Source organism: Choloepus didactylus, chromosome 5 (genome assembly GCF_015220235.1).
Source record: "Choloepus didactylus isolate mChoDid1 chromosome 5, mChoDid1.pri, whole genome shotgun sequence".
Classification (NCBI taxonomy): domain Eukaryota; kingdom Metazoa; phylum Chordata; class Mammalia; order Pilosa; family Megalonychidae; genus Choloepus; species Choloepus didactylus.
The window spans coordinates 103,060,887-103,077,265 of NC_051311.1; the positions used below are offsets into that span (position 1 = coordinate 103,060,887).

At 35.6% G+C, this 16,379-nt stretch overlaps 1 protein-coding gene across 6 annotated transcripts in view; it reads right to left on the bottom strand.

Annotated features, from left to right (window-relative positions):
- ELAPOR2 (endosome-lysosome associated apoptosis and autophagy regulator family member 2) overlaps positions 1-16,379 on the bottom strand; it is a 225,067-nt gene that overhangs the window by 71,198 nt on the left and 137,490 nt on the right. For all 6 annotated transcript variants that reach the window (XR_005217011.1, XM_037836548.1, XM_037836549.1 and 3 more), the window contains 5 exons: positions 12,647-12,794; positions 9,707-9,793; positions 7,807-7,912; positions 6,597-6,749; positions 5,889-5,977 (listed from right to left, as the gene is read on the bottom strand). Coding sequence is in view for 5 of the 6 variants with exons in the window: in XM_037836548.1 (XP_037692476.1) it covers positions 5,889-5,977; positions 6,597-6,749; positions 7,807-7,912; positions 9,707-9,793; positions 12,647-12,794 (583 nt within the window). In the remaining variant the exon portion in view is untranslated. The remainder of the gene's footprint in view (positions 1-5,888; positions 5,978-6,596; positions 6,750-7,806; positions 7,913-9,706; positions 9,794-12,646; positions 12,795-16,379) is intronic.

Below are 16,379 nucleotides of genomic sequence, written 5' to 3' on the forward strand. Positions count from 1 at the left end.
CTTGGCAGAAAATTCCCTGTTTGACAAAACATGCCATTCCTGTACTGGGTGGCTCTGCTTGTTGGAACGTAATTGCATCCAACAGGGATTTGCCTTCCATAAGTTTCTGACTCCCTAATAGAAACATCTTTATCCCCCCAACATCTGCAATGTTGATGTCTATAGACATGAGAAAGCCTTTGATATTATGCTTATCAAGTGAAAAACTTGGTGTTTTTCAACCTGGAACAGCTTAAGTGAAAACTAAGTATCTGTTGTGGCTTGAATGGTATCCCTCTCCACCCCCCACAAAAGATATGTCTAAGTCCTAATGCCCAGTCCTTATGAAGTTGACCTTGGTTGGAAATAGGGTATTTGCAGATATAATTTAGTTAAGGATCTCCAGATGAAATCACCCTGGAGCCTGAAACCCAATGGCAGGTGTCCTCATAAGAGAAGAGAAAGGCAGAGGGAGGTGAGAAACTAGAGACCTGGAAGAGAGAAGGCCATGTGAAGACAGAAGCAGAGATGGGAAAGATGCAGCCACAAGCCAAGGACACCAAGAACTGCCGGCAGTCAACAAAAGCTAGGACAGAGGCATAGAACGGATTCTCCTCTGAGCCTCCAAAAGGACCCACCACGGCAATGCCTTGATTTCGGGCTTCTGGTCTCCACAACTGTGAGAGAATAAACTTCTGCTGTTGTAAGCAAGTTTGTGGTGATTTTTCCTGGCACTTCCAGGAAGCAAATACAGGATCCTTTGTACTCTTGGATTTTTTCCCCTTTAAATATCTCCATTTGGAGAGCCAGATCTTCTTCAGCTTGGACTCCTCTGCAAATACTTTTAGCAAGTAAATATGCTGCCTTTTCTAAATGCTTTTATATCAGAGGCTTCCTTTGACACAAATAAATTTTGATTTTACTAATTTAAGTTCATTGTTAAAGCACAGTGAGGTTTTTCTAAATCTTAATTCTGTCATTCTGCCCAGCTTTATGGATTTTGAATTTGATATTCATTTTCCCAATGCCTTCATACAAGTTAACCATTTTAAAATATGATGTTAAAAATAATTCTTTTAATTCATACCTTTATTGGTATGAATTAGGATATGTATAAATAATTTGTTAAATGCCTATATTCCTAAGACAAATACAAACTACTACACTCCCTAGTTAATATCCATTTATTAAATCACACTTTTTACATCTGGTTGTTCAATTACCCATAGATCCACTTAATCATAGCATATAGTCTATGATTTTCTATCTTATCCATAAGGAGATCAAGAGAAGCTCTGTTAAATATCATACTAACATTAAAACACCTTCTTTTGATGAACTCTTGCCTGGTAAACATTCTTTTGAGCTCAGACCTCAAATATTGAACTTGTACATGTGTTTGTGTGCACCTCTATGGGTGCCTCATTTTATGTAAGAAGTGGGCTCTTAAAATGATTTGTACCCAATTTTCTGAAAAAATAACACTCAAATAAATATTTAACTCATTACGTAAAATAATTTTATCATGGATGTTTATTGACAAGTGTATGTTGTTTATCCATTTATACATCTATATTTTGTATATATTTAGCTTTATTCAATTAAGTCATATCTGTGAAGGTTCAGTTATCTATCACAGGGAATAATGTCATAAGAAAATGTGTCCTGTCTCCTTGAGACCTTCAGAACCTATCTGTGGGTAACAAACACCAAGTAATTCTTCATGTTTGTTTATTTCTATGTATCCCTAGACACACTGCCTATATGATACTTGATATATAGTAGGCCCCACAAATATTTGTTGAATGAATGAGTGAATACTACCGCTTTCTGTAAGCATGTATCAGAAGACTCAAATCCTTGTATCTCCTCTACCCATTTCAATTTGGTTTCCATGTTTTACAAATGGCTCTTTTAAAGTCACGATTTTCTTCAGCATTGCTAAATCTAACGGACACTTTTCAGTCTTCATGTAGGCTGATGCCTCAACAGCATCGGCCTTCTTAACCATTCCCACTTTCTTTAATATTCACATTGTGTGTCTTCTGGGATACAACCACTTTTCTCAGTCACCATCCCTGCTCATCTCTCCTAGCACTGGCTCAGTCCTAGGCCACTTTATATTCTCTCCCTGCAAAATTTCACCCAAGCCCAAAGCTTCCATTACCAGTATTTTCTGATGACTCTCAGATTCACACGTCTAGCCCACACAATCTAATAAGCTCCAGACTGATATGAACAAGTGCTTTTCCAACATCTCCACTTCAGGGGGTGGGGGCAGTGTCTCACCAGCATTTGATTCAACGTAGTAAAAACTATACTCAAGGTCTTTCCTTGCCAAATCTGCTTTCTAACTCAGTAGGACCTCCACCTGCCCATCTTTAACACTTCCCTCTCTAACCCTTCAGATATAATTAATTACAGCATCCTTTGAATTTTACTTCCTATTTCTCCATTCTACCACCTTCTCTCTATTCCCTTTGCTACTACCTGTTTCCTTCTTCTTTCATCCAAGGAAGGACACCATCAGCCTCCCAAGTGGTTGCCCACATCTTCTCTCAACTCCCTCCAATCCTTTTTTCAAAATGCAGCCAAGGGAATCTATATAAAGTATAAATCCAATCACATCACATCACATCACTCTAGTGCTAAGAACCTCTCAGTGATTTCCCATTGCTCTTATTATAAAAGCAAAATTCCAAATATGGCCTATAAAATCATGCCTATTCCATCACTAGCCTGTGTCATGAGCTGCATCTAATGCAACCCCAACCCCCATCCCCACATTCCAGTCACACACACACACATCCTTTTATTTCTTTCAGGACACACCATTCTTCTCCTACACCAGGTCTTCCCCAACCTGCTCCCTCTGCCAGAAATGTTTTCTTCCCACATCCTTGCCTTGTTTCTATGCAGCTCTGAAGGCTGTGTTAGATTCACTGATTTGCCTTTGTATCTCTTTCTCTAGAGTTTAGATCAGCAGTTCTCAAAGTGCTAAAGAGATCCTGGACCTGCAGAATCCGAGTTACCTGGAAATCTCTAGAAATGCCAATTCTCAGGCTCTGCCCCAGACCTATGAAATCTTAAACTCAGGGGAGGGGCCCTCAAGTTTGACAACCACTGCTCTCTGTCTATCAAGACATTTACGTTTTTTTTCTGTGCTTAGCTTTGCCCTCATCAGCCACTACTCCACTTATAACCAGTACTCAGTAAAGATTTGTTGGATGAATGAACGACTAAGCAATCTACACCTTTCATAAGGTTAATGGGAGTCTCTTAATTAGGATTAGAAAGTTTCTAATTATGAATAAAAATTTTCCTAAAAACTTCCTCTATAGGCAAGAAGCAACCAGATAACTAAGATTCAAAATAAACACAGAAATTTGTAACATTCCTGTGTAAGAAAAATCATAACTATAAAGTATCTTCCATAAATACTTCAATAGTCACTTTCTTTGTCAATCAACTTGATGATCCTCTCTAAGCAAGGGGGAAATAAAAGCAAAGAGAACATGATAGGACAAAGAGAGCCAAAACATAGTAGTAGAATAACTGAGAAACAACATTAAACCACTGGAAAATCATCTGGCTATTCTAAGCAAGAGAAAATACCTTTTTTAAAATGAAACCAGAACAACAACAAAAATGCTGGAACAAATAATAAAAACAGGAAAATCTCAAATCATGTATGCAAACCAAGATTCTTCACTATATATATTTTGTTAAGTTCCCATTGATTCGTATTTTGTTTACTTCTGTAGTTAGAAACACTTATGTTGAAATAGGTCTTAAATTACGTTTGTAAAAATCACTAAGTTTATAGAGTACCAGTTTTGTTCCATACTGAGAACATGTTCAGAGTTCACCCAGACTCACCAGGAAAACATAATTTGTATGTATGTGCATACACAACATTCCTGTTTGTACACACATGTGCACATATGTGGGGGCACATGTGCATGTATTGTGGGCACTCCACATTTTACTATATAGCCTTTATGACAGCTTTATGTGTTAACTTGGCCAGGTGATGGTGTCCAGTTGTCTAGTTAAGCAAGCACAGGCCTATCTGTTGCTGCAAGGTCCATTTAATCGTGGACCTAAATCATTAGTACATCGACTGCATCTATGGCTGATTACCTCTGCAGTCAGCTAAGGGGAGTATCTTCTACAATGAGAGACACTGAATCTAATCAATTAAAGGTGTTTAATGGGGAGGTGATAGCTTCAGCAGTCAGAAGGGAGAACCTTCGTCTTTACTTCAGCCAGCCCACTTCTCCTGGGGCATTCACTGAAGACCTTCATTGGAGTTGCCAGCTTGCAGCCTGCCCTAAAAATTTGGACTCGGGCATCCCCACGGTTGCATGAGACACTTTTATAAAATCTCATACCATTTACAGATATCTCCTGTTGGTTCTGTTTCCCTAGAAAACTCTAATACAACCTTACTTTCTTTGGGTGCAGGTCAATTAGATATTGTCACCCAGGTCAACTACTCACTGATGTAATATAAATATGGCTTTGTATATTTTCATTACATCAAAGACCTAGATCCCTTAGTTTACCAGCTCTGATTCATTCAAGCAATAGTAATGCTTAGTATTCATTTAGCATTACTAATTCATTTAAGCATTAGCAATGCTTAATTAGTGATTATTACATAGAATAAATTTACTTTGGCCTTACTTTTAGTAAGGCTAAAGTTTAGCTAAGAAAAGTCTGCGAAAGAAACATTTCAAATTACTTTTCAACCCACTTTAGAAAATATATGTAGAGAGCTATTGCTAAATAGAAATAGCTCTTATTTGGCCAGTATTGTAGGCCTTACTTTACAACTTGTTGCCAGTTAATAGCTGTTAGTTTGAGTGACTTTTTAATAAAAATAATAGCTATACTTATCATTGAAATTTTTCACTAATTCGAACTGGCCTTCTCTCAAATTATTCTGAGTCAATAAGTAGTTGTTCTACTATAAAAACTAGAATGCACTTGGTCTTAAGCATATAAAGTAAAATCCATAAAAAAAATACTTAAGGGCCTAAGGGTAAGAATAATTATTTGAATATAAAAAGTATAGGTTAAAACCTAGGGATAGAAAGATAAGAAAAATAAGCAATAAATTTACTGCCATTTAAATTTATTGCCCAAACTAGATTAAGAAAGTCAACATCGTTATTTCAGAGATGCAAATATACATGAAGAATGCTTCATAGGTACTTTGATGTCAGTTCTCCTTACCCACACAGGCAGGTATATGATGATTCTTTAATTAAGAGAGGAGCAGATCCACTGTGCAGTACATGTGGGCATTTTTCCCTGGGCTAAGTGCCATTTATATGGTAACTACTTTGAATTTTCTAAATGCAATTAACAATAATCTGCCATGATTGAATTAGCCTATGGCTGCAAGGCTTTTATTCATAAAAACTACTGAGGAACCAAATAATTAAAGAGAAGTTACAGGATATTTTCACCCTGGGAGTCATCATACACATTTTAAGGCTGTGCCTGATACAATTACTTCTAAAATATATATACCTGTTTTTTTAAAAAAGCAGTAATTTATTGAGCACTCACCATGTGCTGGCACTGGACTGGGAACCTTCCACTGAATATCTCATTTGTTCTCATAGCAGCCTTATGAAATAGACACTGATATTACTATCCCCATTTAGATGAAATAATGAAGCTTAGCAGCACTGAGCAAGAATAAGCAGTAGAGCTGAGATTCAAAGCCAGGCAGGCAGGTTTCAGGACCTAAACTCTTTAATTTCCTCAGTAGCACCTTACATACATGTGTTATAAATCAGCTAATTTACCTCTCTCATGAATAACAAGTCTGCTTAAATTGGGAGAAGGGTTGGACAAATTTGGAACGGAGTTGATTGAACACTGTCTACCTATACCTTTCCTTCTTCATCACATGGAGTATGGATCTGGAAATAGTCTTTTGTGGTACAGGGAGGGCGTTCCGTACATTCGCTGGATCCTTCCTCTGCAACATAAAAATGTGTTTTAGTAAAGGGTCAATTTTTTTGCAAATCTAAGAAAATAAAAAATCAAAACAAAAACGGAAAAAGGAAACAACTAAACAAGAAAAAAATAAATAAATAATCTTACCAGAGGAATTTAGGGAGAACTGACTAGGCCTAAAGAAAATAAAAGTCTACATTTTTATTCTCCCTAGAGCAATAAATTTTCCCATGACACACATGCAGCCTATCATAGCTTTTCTAAGAAGACATTATATTTCTTCATTGAACACTGGAAATCTGAAAAAATCCAAAGTTCCTAAGCACATCTCTATGCCAACTAATCATCTAAATAAATGTACAATATGAATTTTTTAATTAGTATGAACATATCCTCACCAGTTACCTGTGAGATATGAAATGGAAAAAAAATGATAGATAAAAGGGAAAATCAGGCAGAATGAGACAACAGGAAGTCATAAATTTTACCCATTAAACATTGATTCACTTCAGTATTTTGGTATCTGGCCCGCCATTCAACGTCACACTTAATGTGTGACTTCTGGTTTATGAATGGATATTCTATAAACATAAATTAAGAAAGAGAAGAACAAAGTTTAAATTGGCAAAGATGAGTCATACCTGAAAATTGGGAGTCCTCTTTACACTTTATGCATTCTTTGGCTCCTTTTTCAGAATAGGTGTTTCTGGGGCACACTTGGCAGTTGAATGAACCTGGTTTACTGCTGAATGTGCCTGGCTTGCATGGAAAGCATTCTGATGTGTATGCCACCCCTGTGAGGGAAGGAAAAAACAGAGTCCCAATACCAGCAAGCTACTTGGCACTCATTTCTACCACAAGTGAGAGGGAAATATTAACCTTAAGCTCAACCCAAATCCATGATCTCTTTATTAATTAAATGCTGAAAGAGCATTTACTGGGTTCAAGGGCCTGGGATAGATACTGAATAAAACACAAGCGAAGCAAACATGTAAGAGATTGAAATTCGGTAGAGGTAAATTAACATAAGAACCGAGAGAGGGCTGTGAGTCTCAGAAGCCTACTTCACAAACACAAAAGTGAAACAAACCCTAAGATCCCCTCCAACTCAATCAGACAACTAGTCTCTGATCTTTGTGGTTACCGGTTCCTGTTTTTCCACTGTTTGCTGATTGAGTCACATATAAGATCTAACAGACCCTAGGAATGGCTTCACTTTTCTTCTCGTTTGTAATTCCTGCCTTTGCCAGCAGATGTCCTTCTAACTAATGAGTTAGCATCAGAGGAACAGGCACACTTAGAATATATTACAATATAAGCCAAACTTTAATAAAGGAGAATCACTGCTTTAATTAAAAGCAGTCCTAATTGAGTACAAACCACACCAAGGTTTATCGTTCTCCCTCTTGGGTCAGGAAAGACCCAGCTGTATCAGACAGGCAGAAGACAAGACGTTCACGAGAAAAAGTCAGCTAAAGATGGTTATTTCATAGTTCCTTTTGTGGGTATAACAGTGATCAGATTATCAGTTCCTCTGACAAACCCAATGCCCGGTGTTTCTTGAATGAATGAGACTCTTATTAACATAGAATCTTTAATTTTATTTAAAGATACCTTAATTCATCATGTTTACTTTTTCATGCAGATTAAATAATTCAGTTTAAAGTTTAAAACAAACAGTCAACTTTCCAGGAACAAAACCGAGGTCTCTAGACCTTTCTGATGCCTAACAGATTAATTTCTCTATCCCTGCTATAAACCCTTGAGGCAGCCAAACCAACAGTGCATTAAATATTTTAATTGACTATAAAATGTAATAGGTGACTAATGAAACTAGGTACTTTGAATTACCTTCAATTGTGATATTTTTTACCAACACAGGCTTGACCACCTTAGATCCCATAAGGATGCCTGTAGTTCTCCAGTATAGTATGTTTGTGCCTGATTTCAGCATTACCTATAAGGAGAAACACAAGACACTCAGGGCAGATAAACCATCCTTCCAACCATACCCCAAAACTGCTCCCTTACATACTAATGAAACACCATTAATTTAGACACCACAAATTTAAGTCTACTGTTAATTCAGACCTATGCTCTGTTGAAGTTCACATTTTCACATTTTCATTTTGCCAAACAATATAAAATACTATGGAATTTTGTTTAATGTAGAAGGAGAAACATTTCTTCAAATACAAATAAAAAGGATATGCTTTGCAAATCATCTCTATGAATTATTTTGGTTTATATTTACAAAACGCCCATTTCAAAAGGTAAAAGTCACTCAGCCCACTTTCATATACACAGGCTGCCCTTACTTGTAAGTACATCTTTGAGCTCTGGAGACAAAACAGCAATAGAATGGGTCTGATTCCTTTTTAAATTGTTGAATAAACAATACTGCAAAAGCAACAAGATGATCATTCTCATAGAATGACCTGATTTAGCTCTCTGACTCCAGAACTTAAATGACACCATGTCTAATATTTTCTTCCTTTGTCCCTGGAACATGTTTCTAACTATAAATCAAACTAATTTTCTGATAAATTTCATGATCAGCCATGCAAGAGAATGAATTTTAAGGGGTTCTTTTTCATCTGCCATCCTTATTCTTTTATGAAGTCTCTGGCTGGTCAAGTTGTATAAAATTAAAAGGTACCCAACCACCTCACTGTCCCAGAGATTCAGAGAAGTAGTGCATTAAGTACGTTCCCTTGTATTAAGTGTTTGTACGGGTTTCTTGGCATATTTGTTGTCAAGGGTTACTTGCACCTTCAAAGCCTAGCTGACAGGGTATTCAGTGAATGGACTTTAAGTAGTCATAATATCAATTCCAGGCATACTGATCAAAACATACTCTGAAAGAGTACATTGTACTAATTACCCAAGGAGGAGTCGCCTTCTACAACCACAAAACCAGGATGGTCCCTGATTGAAACAGCTCAGCTGCAGGCACTGTGCTACACCCTTCTCATACATTTTCTCACTTAATCCTCACAACAAGCCTGCAAGATTGTTCCCATTTCTCAAATAAAAAATCAGACTCAAAATGACTAAGTAACTTGCCTAAAGAAACACAACTACTATAATCCAGAGCTAGAATTTAAATCGATGTCTCACTCCAAAGAGACAGTATATCAAATAACAACAGATTCACTGAATCATATTATCTGCCTTCAAGCTCTTAAAGAGTCGTCCTGTGACCAAAGGACAAAACTTTGACCAATGGCTGGCAGATACATAGGAAGCAGGCTTAGGCCCAAACATGGATGAATTCTGTGATAATCAGAACTGCTCAACAGTGGAGACAGCACAGTTACCAACAGACAAACTTGAAAATCACTTTTGGGGAAACTGCAGAGAATACTGAGTGAAAGGAACTCAAGGATCCTTTCAATGCCAAGAGCCACTGATTCTATCACATTTGGCAGGCATATCTGTAAATATACGTACTCAGAGATTTTGTATATCACATTTGAATAGCCTTATTTAATCTTGTTAATGCCACTTTGAAAGGGTATGAGGGGAAAGGGATTGGAAAAAAAATCTAAGGAAAAAGAAAAGTAGGAAAATACTGCCTAGAAAAAACCTGAGTTCATGAAATTTGGGACAATTTCTCCTCTAATGGAAAATTATCTAAATTAATAGCCAATTTTGATCCTTTTTTCTTAAAATAAGCTTTTGCAAAAGGGTGGGAAGAGGGAAGGAGAAGAATGGGGTTGGTGGGAGAGGAGGAAGAACAAAGACTTACAGAATGAGAGCCCCATTCTCCACTGTCTGTAAGTTTTACCCATTTGTCTGTGGTGGTGTCCATCTCCTGGCACTGATCGTTCTGAATCTGTGGATTAAACACAAGGCCTCCAGTAAAGCTTCTAGAATAATGGCTTTAATTAAATTCTGTACCCAGAACAGGACAGGCCGCAAGAATTTCTTTCAATACATACTAAACAATGGCCATGAGTAATTCTCAGCAAAAACACACCAAGACCTCTGGACCTAACTAACAACTGCAGATGAGCAAGTGAGTGGTCCAAAGTAAACCATCTTCATCATTGTAACAAAAATCCTAGCCCACTTATAAAGGGAGGGAGGGAGGTGGAGAGAGAGAAAGAGATATATAGAGACAGATAGACAGACAGACAGATGGAGGAAGGCAGGGAGGGAGGGAAGAAAGAGTTAACACTGACAATACACATGAAGGAGAACAAATCATTACAAAAAATCTACCAAGCCAACCAAAATGTAGGCATTCATCATACAGGACTAATAGTATTTAATAGTATAAAAATAAAGTTTTTTAAAAATAATATTGAGCAGTAAAAAGTTAAATTAATAAATAAATAAATTCTGTTTTGTTTCCAATTCCCCAGGACTTAACCCAAGTATGATAGCAAGCAGCTATGGCAAAAGTCAAAGTCCCAAATTATTATTTGGGAGAAAACTTTAACCCTTTACCATGTCAATTCAAAGACCTACTGCTAATATATTTAGCACCAAACACATTATGCTCCCCGACAATTCTTCCAAATGCCTGTGAGTTGGGAGCACTATCTCCTCAGGTCTGTGACTACAGATACATCAAGATGTTAGACCATCTTTCTAGTATTGTACAATAGTCAGCAACTAAGCAGGGCTAAAATAAGGTCTGAACACCAATACTTCAGCCAAATGGCTATTTCCTTATTCTCTACATCAGTTTGCAACTTTACTCATCCTCCTGATCAATTTACAAACAACATAAAATTGTTCTCCTTAAGTGATATTTCCTAAATACTTACTAACTAGAAAATAGATCCTTTTGCCACCCAAACACCAGAGAATAATGGCTACTGAGGACATCTGCTTTTATTACACTTAAGTGTCATATTTATATTATAAGCATAGTGGCCATTTTAATGCAAGTATAAAGACACTTAAAAGCTAATATGGATCTGAATGTACCTTGGATGGCCAATGTTTGGATAAGCTACGTTTTTTTTCATCTGAAAGCAGACATCATGTACTACAGTGACATTCTTCTGGCATTCTAGACAACTGAGTTTTGTTATTCATTCTAAAAGTAACTAGTAACGGTAAAACCTTGGCCTAATCACTTATCCTAAGTTTCAGCTTCATCATAAATAAAAAGAAGGGAGGGTTGACTGTCTCATATGGCTCTAAAATTAAATATTGCTCTAAATTATGTAATATCCACATGTATAACTCTTAGAGTACAACTAGTATTTTTCACTGTCTTCAGCTATTTCCTTTCTATTAACCATAAGCATAATAACTGTGAAATGTTGACCCTCGTCGTCAATAAAATTCAGCCTATAAAACTGAAACATCAATAAAAGGAGGAAAATAGAGGCAAATGAACTTGCCACCCCTTTTCAGACTATAACCAGAAGAACAAAGGCATCACTGAGAAGTAAAGAAACTATGCTTTCAGAGTCCCTTTTAAAGACAGATGTCAAGGGACTTATCAGGCAAACCAAAATGCTTGCTCTAACAAATAGATAACTGCCTCACTTCTTAACTTTAAGTTTAGCAATATGGCCAAAACGTCTCATGAAATAGGGAATCATTCATTCTGAGAAGTGTTTTGCAAACAAATTGTAGCTGAAAAAGTAAATCTGCTTGAATGTTGCGTAACACCTTAAAACCCTCAAAGGATATCAGAGCTAGGAAGCTCCTTAAAAAGTCTTGCCACACAATCCACTTCACTGAAGGGAATGCCGAGAGCCAGAATGTTAACTTAATTGCCCAAATCACACAGCTAGCAACTGCAGAGTTGGGACCACAGCCAAAATCTCTTGACTTCAATTCCAGGGCTCATACTTTCATGGAAAATAGCTCTTGCTAGCACACATTTGATTTCAAAATGCACATTTTTCAAGAGCAATATAAACTTGTTTTAGAACTGTTAGCACATTGGCCCTCCAAATCTGGACCACAGAAACATTTTACAAAATATTTTCCCCAGTTACTTGAAAAACACAGACTTTGGTATATAAAATCAATCTGAAACATTTTTTCAGGCATTTAAGTCACTGGCATGACTGATATTTGATGGATTGATAAAGTTTATTAAAAAAATTAAATAATTTTAGTAGTAACAGACTATTCTGTTAGACTCTTATTTTATCTTATATTTCTGTATTGCTATTTAATTTCTTTCCAGGGACATCAATTATCCAATTCATTGATTCATTGAGAATGTACAAAACTCACAGAATCAGGAACATATAGCCATATAGAATACTTCTGAAATATTGCCCATTAATACACTTAAATAATTCTAATCAGTAAAAAAAAATTGAAATTGCAAAGAGAAAAAAACCTTTTAAACAAAAACTAAAATAGGTGAAGCCATGTTTTTAACAAAATAGTATCTATAAAAACAAAATTCAAATGAATCTGGGAGTAAATATTTGTCACAAAAAAGTCTAAACTGAATGATCATCTAATGGTCACAACCAAAATTAAAACTAGCCCATTGTTACACCTCAAGATGAGAGCTCAGAAGTAAAGAAATAATATTAGCTAGAATACAAAATACTATATAAATAATTAAAGTCCATTCTGTAAGTATCGAAAGTTTCAGTAAATGCAAAAAAAAAAAAGAGACATACAACGGGAATGATTAATAAAGGGAAATTTTACACGAATATCCCTTAAAAAGTAAATTACAGAATATAAAAGGCCTTACAAAAAATTCAAAGAAGATGTTGTTGTCGACATACTGGTACTCAAAGAAGATATAACCCGACTTCTTAAGGTGCACAGCATAGATCAAAGAAACTGTGCAGTCATCATGGTTAGACTCTATGTAATTTCCACGAGGGATCCAAGAAGAGCTGTGGAAACAAAATCAAGAGACATTTGTGTTCAGAAACCTCTTCTGTTCACAGAGCTACACAACCTAGATTCAAAAATAGTTCCATGAGCAAAACACAGCAGAGAATATCAGAAGGAGATACTCAGAGGAGAGCTTACAACATCTGACTTCCTGAATCTTGGTAAAGTTATGTGCTCAATTTGCTGTGAAACTGCTATTTTTCACCTAAAATTTTATCACTGAAGAGGTGACCACTAATTCTAGTATCCTAGGTGGAATTATAATTTCAAGCAAAATCTTAAGTTTTATTTGCACACACAAACACATACACACACACACACGGGAGAGGGGTCCTTGATAAAAAAGATTGAGGAGTCCCCAGAAAATCCATTTAAAGTGAATCTACATAAAATATAGATTATAGTTTCATAATATATAGTAGAGATAAAAATTTGATTGGGTTTTCATCATCAAAAGCAAACCAAAGGTTAAGAAATTATATTTAGTTTAACTTACAGTTAACAAAATTTAGATTATAATTCAAATGTCCTGAGAATTAAATGAAAATTAATCACGTGTTGTCTTTTGTGGAAAAGAAATTTGTGACCCAACTATATGATAACACAATGATAACACAACTTCACCTCCTTCTCTTCAAATTTAACTTTTTATCATGATAATAAGAGTGATATTTAGGCAGACTCCTCTTTTTTCTAACCAAAAGGAAACTGAACAAAACACTAAGACTTCCACAGTAACTGGTACTGGATTTTCACTTTAACAATCTATTCAACTAAGCAAAATATATGAAACATGTTCAGACATTGACAATAGGCACTGTGGGGCTGAGATTCCTAAGAGTAGGAAAATTCATGAGGGAGAGCCCATAACTTTGGCTTTCTTCCCCAGGATATTTTCCAAACTGTGGCACAGAGAGATAGTGCCCAAGTAGAGCAGAGTGGGCTCACTGAGCTGAGGAGCAAAGACCATAGTCTGGGCAGCTGAAATGGCTGGAATTTATGGGCCAAAGAATCAGTAAAAAGCAGGAGTTCCAGAAATCTGGATGGTCCTGGACATGGGGCTGAACTGTGCACATTGCAGAGAAATTTGAGACTCCAGTATTGGCCATGCTTTAGGAGAAAAGGCTGTGCTCTAAAGCAGGTATCAGCAAACTTTTCCATAAAGGGCCAGAGAGTAAATATTTTTTGTCTTTGTGACCAAGGTATCAGCAAACTTTTCCATAAAGGGCCAGAGAGTAAATATTTTTTGTCTTTGTGACCATCTGGTCTGTTAAAACGTTAACCTCTGCACTGCAGCTCAAAAGCAACCATACACAATATTGAAATGAATGGGTGCAGCTGTGTTCCAGTATAACTTTATTTACAAAAACAGATGGCAGGCCACAGGTCATAATTTGCTGACCCCTAGAATAAATGCCATGATTTAGAATCAGTTGTAAAACCGATATAGATCCATCCTAAAAAATAATAAAACAAGGCATGATGAGATCAAAGTGATCTTCTAATAAATAAACCACCTGCAAGAACAAATTTCAACATACTTTAAATGAAGAAAACATAATCCACATTTGTGACATCTTAACACTCATAATGCCAAGAACACAATCAAAATTTATTAGACATGCAAAGAAATGAGAGAATATGAAGTTTGAGGTGGAAAAAAGCAACCAACAGAAACTCACAAGTACTTAAAACAGCTCTTACAAATATAATTAAGAAAGTTAAATAAAAGATGAACAAATGAGTGAAGAGATGGGGACTCACAATTATTCTAAAAGAAATTAAAACTATAAAAATAAACTAAATAGCTACTCTAAAACTGAAAATCACAGTATATGAAATAAGAAATTTATTGGCTGGGACTAACAGCAAGTTGAGACTGAAAAGAAAAAAGGGGCAGTATACTTAAAGACAGAGAAATAGAAATTATGTAATCCAAAGTACAGAAAATTTTTAAAAAACAGAAAATATAGAGGCTTGGTGATATTGGGGACAATATCGAGTGATCTAATATACATGTAACTGGAGTAACGGAGAAGGAGAGAAAAGGGAAGAAAAACATTTTTGATCAAATAATGGCTAATAATTTAATGAGAAATACCAACCCACAAATCCAAGCAGTTCAATAAGTTTGAAGCAGTATAAATATAAAGAAAACCCATTCTAGGCACATCATAGACAAACTGTCGAACAGCAAGAATACAAAGAACTTGTATAGGAGCCAAAGAAATAAAGACACATTACATAAAAGGGAAATAATATACCAATGATGCTTAACTTTTCATCACAAACCAGGGAGTTCAGAACATAACATAGCAGCATTTTTAAAGCACAGAAAGAAGAAAAAGTGATAATATAGAATTCTGGATCCAACAAAATATACTTCAAAATGAGCATGAAATAAAGACATTTATAGATAATCAAAAGCTGAGAAAATCTGTGACCAGCAGAACTGCATGGGAAGAAATGATAAAAGAAATTTCACAGGCTGAAAGGAGAGGACAAAGATAGGCACTCCGCTCTGTAGAAAGGAGAAAGAGCACCAATATGGTTATGTGGATAAACACAAAAAGTATGTGAATATACACAAAAAGTTGGGGATTAACCTAAAAGCTATATTTTTCTTAAGTTCTTTAAAAGACAACTGATTATTTAAAACATAATATTTTTGTGGAGTTTGTAACATGTATCTAAATAGAAAATAAGACAGCACCAAGGTAAGGGTATCAATGTCAACTATACTGTTGAAAAGTTTTTACATATTAGGTAAAGGTAATTCTAACTATACTGTGATAAGACTGAATATTATTTATAGCCTAGAGCAATCACTAAAATGATAATAATCTAAAGAGAAATTGCTTTTAAAAAGGGTACTTGAAGAAATAAAATGGAATTCAAAAAGTATTAGAATAATTCAAAATAAGGCAGAAAAGAAGAATGGGGGGGTAGGCCCAATAAACAAATAGAGAGATCTTAGACCAAAGCCAACCATACCAGTAATTACATTAATGTAAATAGCCTAGTCATCCTAATTAAAAACCAGAGATAGTCAAATTGGATCAAAGCAAAATCTAACTACAAGCTACTTATGAGAAACATTTTTAAATAGAAAGGCACAAATAGTATGAAAATGAACTATTGGAAAAAGATATGTCATGTAAATGGTAAACGCAAGAATTGTATATTAATATTAAAGTGGATTTCAATAAAGGGGCATTGCCAGAGAAAAACCGGAACATTTCATAATAATAAAAGGACCAGTTCATTAGGAAGACATAACAATCCTAAATGTGTATGTGCCAAGTAACAGAACTTTAAAATACATGAAGCAAAAAACTGACAGAAACAAAAGGAGAAATAGACAAATCCAAAAACATAAATGGGGATTTTAATCTCCTTTGTTCAATAACTGACAGAAAAAGTAGACCCAAAAACCTCAATACTGACATAGCAGTTACTTTAAACAGCACTATCAAAAAACTTGCTGTAATTGATATTTATAGAACACTACATTTAACAGTTGCAGAATACATATTCCTTTCAAGAGCACATAGAACATTAACTAGACAGATCAAATGCTGAGC